Below are 13,214 nucleotides of genomic sequence, written 5' to 3' on the forward strand. Positions count from 1 at the left end.
GCTAAAGGATAGCCTTATTTCAGGGTCCGTACAGTAGAAGCCCGCTCCTTCTCCTCCTTCCATCTTGGAGCCGTCCGTGTATATATTGAGGTGTTGGGTCTGGTCCCGACCCGTTTTTCAGTCATCTGGGCCATTGAACGAGGTTGTTTTAACCTCCGGGCACGTTCTGGGGGTCATATGGTCCGTTTTATTGATCATGCCTCGGCCGATTGAACTATGCTAGACAACTAGACGTTGTGCTGCCTTTCCTGCAGTCAGTTGTGCGTGGATGTCTATGGGGTCGACTTCGAGGATCGTTCCTAAAGCTTTAGTTGGGTTCAGCGCCCCCGTTTTTCAGACCAATGCCTGCCGCTGAATTCTCTCCATAAGCTCGGTGTACGTCGTCTTTTCGGTGGCTTGCCACCACACTAAGGCTCCATACAGCAGAGTCGGACGCACCACCGAGATGTAGATCTAGTGCATCAGAGCAGGTGACAGGCCCCATGTGCTGCTGAGCATCTTCTTGGATGTATATAGCGCAATGGTGGCCTTTTTCTCCCTTTCCACTACATTGGGTCTCCACTCATATATCCCCCTGAGTGTTGATTCCATTATAGAGCTGAGGGTCGATGGACAAACTACCGGAATAATTATGCCTATGTCGTCCGCATAGGCTGTTATTTTTGGGACTCTCCTCGCGAATCTCTTGATTAGATCGTCGACCACCAAATTCCATAGGAGAGGCGAGAGGACCCCACCTTGTGGTGTGCCTCTTTGTGCTCCCTTTACCATGGAAGCGGTGCCCCACTCTGAATGTACCCACCTGCAGCTAAGCAGGTTTCTTATCCAGAGGCTTATTGCGGGGTGCGTGTTGGTTGCTTCTAGGCGATCCATTATAGCATCCGTCTTGACATTGTTGAATGCTCTGGATATATCTACGAATACTCCAAGCGCATATTCCTTAATGTGTAGGGCTCTCTCAACGGTTGCTACTAGCGAGTGTAGTGCCGTTTCCACAGATTTCCCCTTGGTGTAGGCGTGCTGGTTGAATGACATGAGCCTCCCTACATCATTCCTGATGTGTAGATCCAGCACCTTTTCCAGTGTCTTGAGTATGAAAGAGGTGAGGCTTATCGGCCTGTAATCCTTGGGGCTCGCGTGACTGCACTTTCCCGCTTTTGGGAGGAAGACAATCCGAGAGGTCCTTCATTGGATTGGGATATAGCCCGTGCTTAGACATGCAGAGTATATTTCAAGTATATTTCGCCTGTAACATGGCTGGAAATATTCCATCTAGTCCTGGTGCCTTGTAGCCCGCAAAGGAGTCTATGGCCCAGTTCATTTTCGTAGTTGTTTTAGATCGTTTGGGGGGCGTTCTTCGCCAGTTTCTATGTCTTGGTGCGTGCTGGCGTCTAAGACATCCGTGCATCCTGGGATGTGCGATTGCATAAGTGCTGTTAGGGCCTCTTCACTGCCCTCGCGTTTATATCTGAAAACCACTGTCCGTCGTCGCGTTTTAGCTGACTCTGTATGGAAGGTTGCTTTGAAAGCAGCTTCCGGAGTCTAGCTGTTTCCGGGACATTCTCGATGCTGGAGCAGAAGTTTCTCCACGAGCTTCTCTGCGCCCTGCGTGTTTCATTCTCGTAATCCCTCAGTAGGATTTTGTATTCCTCGTTAATGATCTCATCGTCTGCCTTTTTGGCGATTTTGAAGAATTCTCTGAGGTTATGTCTTTGGAGTGTAAGTTCCCGATTCCACAATGGTGGCCTGGTCTTCTCCCTTGTTCTTGAAGTCGGGCATGATGCGTGATACGCATCCAGTAATTCCTTGGACAGGGTCTCTAGGGCCTTTCTATGTCTCTCTCGGATTTTACTATACCTGGGCTGGTCGCGAGTTTCGAGGTCACAGACCTTGTAAACTTTTCCCAGTTCGTGTTCCGGGGGTTTCTATAGACAGCTACCTTTGGAGTGCTTTTAAAATCATATCTGAACTGAATATACCTATGGTCCGAGAAAGATGGTGTTTTTAGGACCCTCCATTCGGAGACCAAAGTACTCTGTCCCTTTACAAGTGTTATATATAGCACGTTTGACGAGGTGGGACCTACGAAGGTGTGCTCCTCCCACACGTTTGCTATATATAGATAGAATAAAGTCTAAGAGTGACTCACCTCTGTCGTTGATGTCTGAGCTTCCCCACACGCTGTGGTGTGCATTGGCATCTGCACCAATGAGGAGTTGGTCATTCTTCGAGCCTAGCTCCACCAAGCTGCTCAGCTCGTCTGGTGGCGCCGATCTGTCGTGTGCCATGTAGCAGGAGGCTACTAAGAGGCGCTGCTCCTCGCTTTCTAGCATCACCGCAGTCAAGTCGTCAGAGCTGTAATGAGGCATAAGGTTAGCATGGATACCCTTCCGCACAAGTACGGCGCTTCTGTTCCTGTTTACCGTTGGTGAGTAGAATGTATTGTAGTTTGAGGACCTTAGTCCGGCCACGATATTACCCGAGGCAATCCATGGCTCTTGTACCAAGGCTATGTCGACCAGCCCTTGCTCTAGGGCAATCAGGAGCTCCGCCGATGCGAGTCTGCTTTTATGAAAATTGAGCTGCAGCACCGTCAACGTCATGGGTGGCTTGCTCAACTCCGCTCGACGGGTTGGCTATTACAGTCAGGTCACCGTCCTCTTCGTCTTCCGAGTCGTCAAGTTCCTGGGCGGCAACCACGATGGCTTCCAGACCTTGGTCCTTCTCCACCTCGCCTGCCGGCAGGATATGTGCGCCTTTGTCGTCGGGGTGTCGCTTCTTGAGGCGCAGGTAGACGCTACACATGACCCACGCTATCTTCCCGAATCTTGGGTACAGCAGATCCTCCGCCTCCTTGTTGATTTGGAGAATCACACTTTGGTTGAACCAGTTGCCTTAGCTAGACACTGCATTGCCCCGGGCAGGACAAGCGAGAATGCATTACCCTGCTCGGGGTAATGCAGTGACCATTGCCCAGCCGGCAACCTCGTGGAGGGCTCAGCTGGAGGATTTTCGCCAGCCCATTCTACAATAACTCCTTAACTAATTAGGGCCGCGAGTTCTTCAACACAATCTGGAACAACATTTAACAAAATACAAAGTGTAGTTTTAGCGAAATGGATTCGGACCTTCAATCTTGTGACGCATCGCTTCACGAGGCACACATTTTTATTTTCTAACTTTTGTACCTTATTGTTTAAGTTTATCTATAAGACGCCATGAAGTATCTTGTTATTAGGTTTAAGAGAAATCCCTGAAGTATTATCGGTTAACAAAATTAAATTTAAACCTAAGCGCGCCCTAAACAACGTTGCCAGATCGCTACGCGATCAAACCACCAGGTGGCCAGATTGACTATCGATGGTCAGCCCCGCTCGATATTTCGGCGAGTGGCAACGAAACCATGAGTCGATGACCGACATTGCTCGATATTTCGACGGGTGGCAACCCAAACCGAGTTGATGTTCAGGATCAATCGAAATCATTCGCTCTCTTGGTTCCGGACCTCTGAAGGAAGCAGACGTGTGCTCCACAACTGGGTAAAATAACTTGTGAATCAACGCGTGTGACTTATATCCTAAGAACTCGGTGCAGCAGCAGGGAAATAAGACAGGATAAGGAAATAAAGTGAAACTTCTGAATTATAACCCACCTGCGTATATTCGGTAACAAAGTAGTTCTTTGAAAAGTAACCCTAACCCTTCCTGAACCCGTAGTTAGTGATACTTCAGGCGTGGCTACGGTAATACCTGGTACTCCCAGAGAACGCCGGCGTGCCCCTGTTGGAAACACATCCCCCCCCTTTTTCCTCCCACTTCAGGCGTGGCTACGGTAATACCTGGTACTCCCAGAGAACGCCGGCGTGCCCCTGTTGGAAGCACACCCCCCCCCTTTTTCCTCCCCTTTCAGGCGTGGCTACGGTAATACCTGGTACTCCCAGAGAACGCCGGATACTTGCCAGATATAGGCGTCTCATAATCAGGAGTCGCACAAGTACGCGGGAGCACCACGCGTGTTTTCCCCTTCCCCCTTCTCCTCTGATTAACCACGCAAAGCCTGCCATTTTCTGCGTCGCGGTCCCAGCAATCGCGACTTACCCGATCCAAGAACCCTCGCCTACGATTTCCTTTTTAAAGCAAGTCTCCTATAGATTACAAATTTCTTGTAAGGATCTCTGGCACGACTGAGACTCACCCCGGCCAGAGAACTTCGTTACAAATGGCGCCCGAGCAGGGACTTGTAGGGTAAAATCCTGGGAAAATACCACCTTGTAGAGCAGGGTTAAAATTTTTGAAAAAAAGAGGACGGGTAAACTACGGTTTCGGTGCACCGAAAATTGGCGCGAAAACCTAGAAAAGCGCGCAGTACCACGTGGAGAGTGACGCCATAAAACGCAAGTCGTGACGCGACCGAGTGAAACGCAGGCAGCCCACGAGCTGACGTTGCAGTACCGTCAAGTAACGCGAGCGAGTGAAAAAGTGAAAATACCAAAATACCAGAACACAAAAATAAATTCGCCATCACCACAAAACAAACGAGCAATACAAACGGTATATCAAAACTACAGAAAAAAAAAGAAATACAAGCACACAGGAGACGAGATGCCAGCCACGGAAGGAGAAAATGCCCAAGCGCAGAACAAAGGAGCAGCAAATGATCCTGGTGAGTCTGTTCCAATTAGACTTAAGAATCCTGGGGTGGGAACAACTTGGATCTATTCCCGTCGCAAGGAGGAATTATTAGCATTTGCCGGAGAGTTTGGGTTTCAGTCAGAGGGCCGCGTCGAGGACCTACAGAAAAACTTCGCCACCTTCGTCAAGCATTCGGAGCTGCCCGAGGTAATCTGGGGCAAACTTAAGTCATTGGAAATGCATTTCGCGTCGCGCGCTCCAAACCCAAACCTGGGCGAGGATAAAGACAATGCCACCGACGATAAGGCCTCCGTCTCGAGTGCAATGGGTAATAGGAATATGCACTCACTGCTTGTCCCCGGTAATCTTCGCCCCGGTAGTCCAGGCATTACCATAAACGCACCGCCGACTCAAGGAGTCCCAGGAATCGATTTCTCTAGAGGTTTTACAAGCACCCCGGAGAGAATTCGCAAGTGGGGACTTCAATTTGATGGCCGATCAGACCCCTTAACCTTCATCGAGCAGGTTGAGAGTCGCGCAGTGTCCTACGGCATAGAATTACGGACACTCCCTCGAGCAATGACAGAGCTTTTGACCGACCGGGCGGATAAATGGTTCCAGACCTGCCGCTTACAAGGGGCAGACTGGGCAACCTTCCGAAAGGAATTTTTAGAATTCTTTTTACCTCCGCGATACCTTCAACGACTCGACGATAGAATTAGGGGGCGAGACCAGCAGGATGGAGAAAGTTTTAAGGACTTTGCGCTGGATCTCCGCGTACTCATGAGACATGCGGGTTACACGGAGAAACAGGAACTCGACAGGCTCTACGAGAACGCCGCACCGGAGTACCAGATGTACATACGCCGCCACGAGTTTCAAACTATCGGAGAACTGACTCAACTTGCCACGGAACTCGAAACCGTTAAGCAACGTAGCGTAAGCCGGGAGAATTCCCGCAAACTCCAAGTCACAACCTCTCGCCCTTCACCTGTGGTACCCCAGGAAAACTCTTGGAACTCCCGGGCCCCTCCAAATCGGCCAGGGAACTCAGACGCAGAGCGAGGACCTCGACAACCAGCCGCGCCTATATCGAATAGAATTATCACGCCGTCGCAAATAATTGACGTGAGAAACGCCTGCGGCAACTGCGGGGAACAAGGACATTTTAGACGCGAGTGTAGAAATAGCCGAAGATATTTCTGTTGGGATTGTGGCCGACAAGGAGTTCGTACAATCGATTGCTGTCGAAAAACGCAGCCGGGAAACGGACCGAGTCCTCGCGTTGTGCGGAACACGACGGGGACCGACGAGACAGGGAACACCCTGTAAACGCACCACTCAGAGTCGAAGGCGGGAAGATAGTGGCCACTGTAGGAATTGGAGGACAGACTAGGATGGCCACAATAGACACCGGGGCGTCACGCAGTTTCGTAAGTCAGGAATTTGCAGATGCAGTCGGCGAACGACATCAATTCAAAGAAATGCGAACCCAGATAAGTCTTGCCGATAATTCGATGATTGAGGTATCGAAGATTTTTATAGCCAGGATCACACTCGTGCATGACCTTCTCGAAGTACCGCTGCTCGTCATGCCATCCATGCTGGAACCTCTGATTTTAGGATTAGATTTTCTATGTAGTATCGGCACGACCATGCGCTGCGGGACGGCAAAGCTGCGACTTCCATCGAGACTTAACCCAGTGGAATTACGGAGCATGAGCTGCAACAAGAGAGGACAATCCATTGAGCGCCATCCTTACGGACCTATCGCAAACCAGGAGAACGCTGACCAGGACCCTTCACGCATACCCGGACCAAAACACTGTTACAAATCAGGAAAGCCTGTCATTCACCAGGAACACGCAGAACAAACCCCCACGCGCATATCGGAACCATCCGAACCACCAGGACCCGCAAGAACAGAGGAGCCCCAGCAACCCAAAGCAAAGCAAGTACAAGAAGAAACTACGTTGAGCCCCCGGACTCAACCAATCCGGATCACGGAGGCGGAACCGCCGCAAAAACCAGACGCGCAGCAGGTCGCGGAACCAAGCGACGACGTTAAAACTACGCCAAAGGATACTCAGAAAACATTAATGGAGCCGCGATCGTTGGACGAAGGGCAGGAGCAGCAGGTACAACACTTTCTTGACGAACAGCTCAAGAAATTCGAGGGGATGACAGGCGTATCGACAAGCCATGTAAGCAAAGGTACTTTCCCAAAAACCCTGCCATGCAGGCAATCATTAATCAACAGGTGGATGCACTACTGGAGCAAGGGTGTATAGAGCCTTCTCGCAGCCCGCACAGCGCCCCGTTGGTACTGGTGCGGAAAAAGACTGGGCAGTGGCGCATGTGCGTAGACTACCGCCAGCTCAATGCCCGATCGATTCCCGACGCATACCCCTTGCCTAGAATTAACCACATTCTTGAGAGACTTAGAAACGCGACATTCATATCTACGTTAGATTTAACCAACGGGTATTGGCAGATACCTATGGCACTTAACAGCCGGGAAAGCACCGCGTTTACAGTCCCAGGGAGGGGACTTTATCAGTGGCGAGTCATGCCTTTTGGTTTACACTCCGCGCCCGCTACGTTTCAGCGTGCCCTCGACAGTGTGATTAGCCCGGACATGGAGCCGTACGCTTTCGCCTATTTAGACGACATAATCGTCATCGGTGCTAGTCTAGAAGATCACATGACTAATCTCTGTCAGGTCTTCAAACGACTCCGGGAAGCCAACTTGCGTATCAACCAAGAAAAATGCTCTTTCTTTCAGCAAAAACTGACGTATCTAGGACATGTCATTAGTAATCAAGGTATTCACACAGACCCAGAGAAGGTCGCCGCCGTGCGAAATCTAAACCCGCCGGAAAACATCCGGGAACTTCGACGCTGTTTAGGGATGGCCTCCTGGTACCGGAGATTTGTCCCCGACTTTGCATCAGTGGTTCAACCAATGACCAACCTACTGAGAAAGAACCAGAAGTGGACCTGGGGAGAGGAACAGAAAGTTGCGTTCGACCAGCTTAAAGAGCTTCTGACAAATGCACCCGTGTTAGCATGCCCGGACTTCACTGAGAAGATGACGCTTCAAGCCGACGCTAGTAACTACGGGCTTGGCGGAGTTTTGACCCAGACAATCAACGGACAGGAACGAGTGATTGCCTACGTGAGCCGCAAACTAGACGCAGCCGAGCTTAACTACTCACCTATGGAAAAGGAATGCTTGGCAATCATCTGGGGAATTCGAAAGCTCAGGTGTTACCTCGAAGGCTATCGTTTCAACGTCATCACCGATCACTTAGCGCTTAAATGGATGGACCATATAGAAAACCCCACGGGAAGAATAGCCAGATGGGCGCTAGAGCTCCAACAATACCAATATGATGTCCATTATCGCCGAGGGAAATACAATGTTGTTGCCGACGCTCTGTCTCGACAGCCGTTAGAGAAACTCCAGCGGATCACGACATACAATCATCAGTGCAAGTGGATTCAACGTAAACTACAGGAGATCAAGGATAACCCCCAAAAGGTTCCCGATTACGTCGTAGAGAACGGGGAACTGTACCGGCACTTAGGCCATCGCCCCGACGATCAGGACTACATACCATGGAAACTATGTGTGCCAGGCGAGCATCGTCAACGGATCTTACAGGAATGCCACGACGCGCCTACAGCAGGCCATTTAGGGGTACGGAAGACCATTCTCTGTATCTCTCAGAAATATTACTGGCCGGGTATGTTCCGCGATGTCGGGTTATATGTACGAAAATGTGTCTTATGCCAAAAGTTCAAGGCAGACCAACGAAGGCAAGCCGGCATGATGCTTACGAGGCAGATCGAGGAACCATTCGCGGTACTGTGCGCAGACTTCGTAGGCCCGCTGCCCCGCTCCAAACAAGGAAACGTTATGTTGCTGGTCTTCTTCGATTCGTTCACGAAATGGATCGAATTGATACCCCTGCGGAAGGCAACCTCAACAACACTGATCCGAGCTTTTCGTGAACGCGTGCTCAGTCACTTCGGGGCACCGAAGAAAATGGTGTGCGATAATGGCACCCAATTCACTAGCAAAGCGTTTCGAACCTTTCTAGCAGATACTGGCGTAGAACTACAGTATACAGCACCTTACTGTCCGCGTGAAAACCCAACCGAAAGGGCGAACCGAACTATTAAGACAATGATCTCGCAGTATCTAGGTGACCAACAGAACACATGGGACACCCTCCTTCCAGAGCTCACACTCGCGTTGAACTCTAGTGTTTCCGAGTCGACGGGATATAGCCCGGCATTCCTGCTACAAGGCAGAGAACCGCGGTTACCTAAAGCCTGGTACGATCAAGTCACCCCGGGAACGGGAACCATGCCACAGACAGCTACGGAGAAAGCCGAGCACCTTAGAGAGATATACCGTATCGTCCAGGGGAACATACAGAGAGCCAGTAAAGATCAGGGTCGCCAATACAACCTTCGCCGCAGGGAGTGGCGTCCGACCATGGGTTCCTTGGTGTTGGTGCGACAACACCACCTCTCCAAGGCGTCCGAGGGGTTTGCGGCTAAGCTAGCACCCAAGTTTGATGGACCATATAAAGTTGTGGCCTTCACCTCTCCCAATATCGTGCGGTTACGCCTCCCCGGCAAACGAAAAGGGCGATTAGCCAATATAGCAGATTTAAAAGCCTTCCATTCTCCATTCTCCCCAGGAAACAGCGAATTCGATGATGATGACCACGAAGACGCAGGAAGCCCGTGCATTCCAGTTCCAGCCGAAGCAGAGGGAACCACGGCGCCAAGTATCAACGAGGGGTGATTATAAGAATAAACCAACAAAACTTTGTAAACAACCATTGTTAGCATATAAGTCCTGATTCACTGATAGGAGATTTGTAAGCTGCTGCCCGACTCTAAGATTACTTCTAATATACCTAGATCTCTAAACATATCTTAAGTTAAATAAGCCCTAATTATAAATATCCTGCAGGAAGTCACCATGGAACAAGAGATTGTAAATCTTTGCAGCGATAGCGACAGCGACGCGACTCTGCCACGAGCTCCGTCACCAAAGGCTGCCCCGTCCGGCGAATGCACCGCCGGCCAGCGAATCGGACGAAGATGACGAGGACACCCGCCGCTCTAGGCGTCCTGCCAGCCCACGCTATGCATCATCCCCAGAAGCGTACCTGGGGGATGACAGCGACAACGAAGATGACGAGGACACCCGCCGCTCTAGGCGACCTGCCAGCCCACGCTATGCATCATCCCCAGAAGCGTACCTGGAGGATGACAGCGACAACGAAGACGACGAGGACACCCGCCGCCCTAGGCGTCCTGCCAGCCCACGCTATGCACCATCCCCAGAAGCATACGTGGAGGATGACAGCGACGGTACCCAGTCTGACAACGAGGGGGCCACTGGTGGCTACGACGGCAGGACCGGCTACGGAGGCGTTCCGCACTTATTCTTCAAGAGCACCGAGAGACACGTTGTCCGACACAGCCACTGGCAACAGCTGCTGCAGGTGCAGTATTCCTCATGCTGGATACGGATGCCTTTCCAGCCAACCGAGGATCCGATCATAGAGTTCCCAACCTCGCCAGAACCATACCCTGCTCTCATGGGTCCAGATACGGACGATGACGAGGCAGCTATCGACCTGACAAACCCACCGGAAGCATCAGCCAACAGCCATCCGCATCCGTCGGAGCGCGTCCACTCCGCTCCCGACGCCGCCCTCAGCCACCCGCATCCGTCGGAGCGCGTCCACTCCGCTCCCGACGTCGCCATCAGCCATCCGCATCCGTCGGAGCGCGTCCACTCCGCTCCCGACGCCACCATCAGCCATCCGCACCCGTCAGAGCGCGTCCACTCCGCTCCCGACGCCACCATCAGCCATCCGCACCCGTCAGAGCGCGCATACTCCGCTTCTGACGTCGCCCTAGATCTGACGCTCTCCTCGAAGGACACTCATGCCGCGTTGCCCACCGCTGGAACGTCAGCAGTCAGCCAGCCGCATCCGTCAGAGCGCGCCCACTCCGCTCCCGACGCCGCCATCAGCCACCCGCATCCGTCGGAGCGCGTCCACTCCGCTCCCGACGTCGCCATCAGCCATCCGCATCCGTCGGAGCGCGTCCACTCCGCTCCCGACGCCACCATCAGCCATCCGCACCCGTCAGAGCGCGCATACTCCGCTTCTGACGTCGCCCTAGATCTGACGCTCTCCTCGAAGGACACTCATGCCGCGTTGCCCACCGCCGGAACGTCAGCAGTCAGCCAGCCGCATCCGTCAGAGCGCGCCCTCTCCGTTCTGGACACCGCCATCGGCCTGACTCACGCAGCTTCCAGCGCCACACTTCACGCTGGAGTACAAGCCATACCAGCTGCTATTCGAATGATTCGGGCGGAGGGGACATACCCCGATTATGACGCTGTACGCTATCTGGGCCATAGCCTATCGTCGGACACGGCTAGCGGAAAGTGCCTGGACTGGTCGTCACAATCGAGTAATTCAGACGATGACCATGGGGCTATATTCCGACGTAGCCGGAGGAGGAAGCGGGCCAACCCATCTCGACGGGAGAAGGCAGTAAGCGCCATAGAAAAGGCTCTCCGTGAGCGGACTCCGTCGGACACTAGCGCCAACTTCCCGGAGTTGGAGATCTCAGATGAGGCCATGAATGCCTTGATGGCAGAACTTCCCCCAGAAGTCGAGAGCATGGTCCTGGACTGGCTACCCGACGGGAACGGGCAAGCGGCTTGGGGTCCGCAGGACACGGACCAATCCCCTGCCGACATCCGGCTAGATCCGCCAACAAACTGGACCTGCGACACTCCCGATGGGAAAATCCCCGCTAGCGTCATAGAGACCATCGAAGCCCGAGCGCTACAGGCCAGATCTCGTCAACGCTACCGACTCCAACGCATCGAGGGAAATTATAGGGTCACCAGCAAGACAAACGGCACCGTTCGGATCCTTTTCGACCCCCCGAAGTAAGAAGGGGGTGTGACGCATCGCTTCACGAGGCACACATTTTTATTTTCTAACTTTTGTACCTTATTGTTTAAGTTTATCTATAAGACGCCATGAAGTATCTTGTTATTAGGTTTAAGAGAAATCCCTGAAGTATTATCGGTTAACAAAATTAAATTTAAACCTAAGCGCGCCCTAAACAACGTTGCCAGATCGCAAGGCTTTGCCAGATCGCTACGCGATCAAACCACCAGGTGGCCAGATTGACTATCGATGGTCAGCCCCGCTCGATATTTCGGCGAGTGGCAACGAAACCATGAGTCGATGACCGACATTGCTCGATATTTCGACGGGTGGCAACCCAAACCGAGTTGATGTTCAGGATCAATCGAAATCATTCGCTCTCTTGGTTCCGGACCTCTGAAGGAAGCAGACGTGTGCTCCACAACTGGGTAAAATAACTTGTGAATCAACGCGTGTGACTTATATCCTAAGAACTCGGTGCAGCAGCAGGGAAATAAGACAGGATAAGGAAATAAAGTGAAACTTCTGAATTATAACCCACCTGCGTATATTCGGTAACAAAGTAGTTCTTTGAAAAGTAACCCTAACCCTTCCTGAACCCGTAGTTAGTGATACTTCAGGCGTGGCTACGGTAATACCTGGTACTCCCAGAGAACGCCGACGTGCCCCTGTTGGAAACACATCCCCCCCCCTTTTTCCTACCACTTCAGGCGTGGCTACGGTAATACCTGGTACTCCCAGAGAACGCCGGCGTGCCCCTGTTGGAAAAACATCCCCCCCCCCTTTTTCCTCCCACTTCAGGCGTGGCTACGGTAATACCTGGTACTCCCAGAGAACGCCGGCGTGCCCCTGTTGGCAGCACATCCCCCCCCCCCTTTTCCTCCCCTTTCAGGCGTGACTACGGTAATACCTGGTACTCCCAGAGAACGCCGGATACTTGCCAGATATAGGCGTCTCATAATCAGGAGTCGCACAAGTACGCGGGAGCACCACGCGTGTTTTCCCCTTCCCCCTTCTCCTCTGATTAACCATGCAAAGCCTGCCATTTTCTGCGTCGCGGTCCCAGCAATCGCGACTTACCCGATCCAAGAACCCTCGCCTACGATTTCCTTTTTAAAGCAAGTCTCCTATAGATTACAAATTTCTTGTAAGGATCTCTGGCACGACTGAGACTCACCCCGGCCAGAGAACTTCGTTACAATCTAAATTTAAAAGTTCTCTTACCCATCATCTAGTCAGTATTGTAGATCCATTTATAACACATTTTCACAAATTAGCGTTTTTTTGTTTCTCCTGGCCAAAAACTAATATTGATTGATTCTGACGAAAGGCAAAGCATTATGGAAGACTGCAAACTGTACATTATATGTCAGTAAGGGAACGGACACCAACCCCCCTCAAATTTCTGTCGGATCATCAAGTAGCAACGCGCTATTCAGTGATTGGGTTGGCCAATTAAGTGACGATTCAAATGATAATATTGTATATCCACAAATTACACAGAGCTCAGAGAAGCTGGGTCGAGTAAAATGACAAATTCGAATTTTGAAAACGGGAATCGTTTGACCCCCATTTGACC

The 13,214-nt window shown here is 51.7% G+C and overlaps 1 protein-coding gene across 1 annotated transcript; it reads right to left on the reverse strand.

Moving 5' to 3' along the window:
* Nucleotides 1-1,436: 1,436 nt before the first annotated feature.
* LOC138913247 (uncharacterized) lies at nucleotides 1,437-2,805 on the reverse strand. The gene is made up of 3 exons (XM_070216144.1): nucleotides 2,644-2,805; nucleotides 2,150-2,582; nucleotides 1,437-1,897 (listed from the first exon to the last, which is right to left on the reverse strand). Exons 1-3 carry the CDS (start codon nucleotides 2,803-2,805, stop codon nucleotides 1,437-1,439), a joined length of 1,056 nt encoding a protein of 351 aa, XP_070072245.1.
* Between the last annotated feature and the right edge of the window lie 10,409 nt (nucleotides 2,806-13,214).

The sequence above is a fragment of the Drosophila takahashii genome, chromosome 3R (genome assembly GCF_030179915.1).
Source record: "Drosophila takahashii strain IR98-3 E-12201 chromosome 3R, DtakHiC1v2, whole genome shotgun sequence".
Taxonomy (NCBI): Eukaryota; Metazoa; Arthropoda; class Insecta; order Diptera; family Drosophilidae; genus Drosophila; species Drosophila takahashii.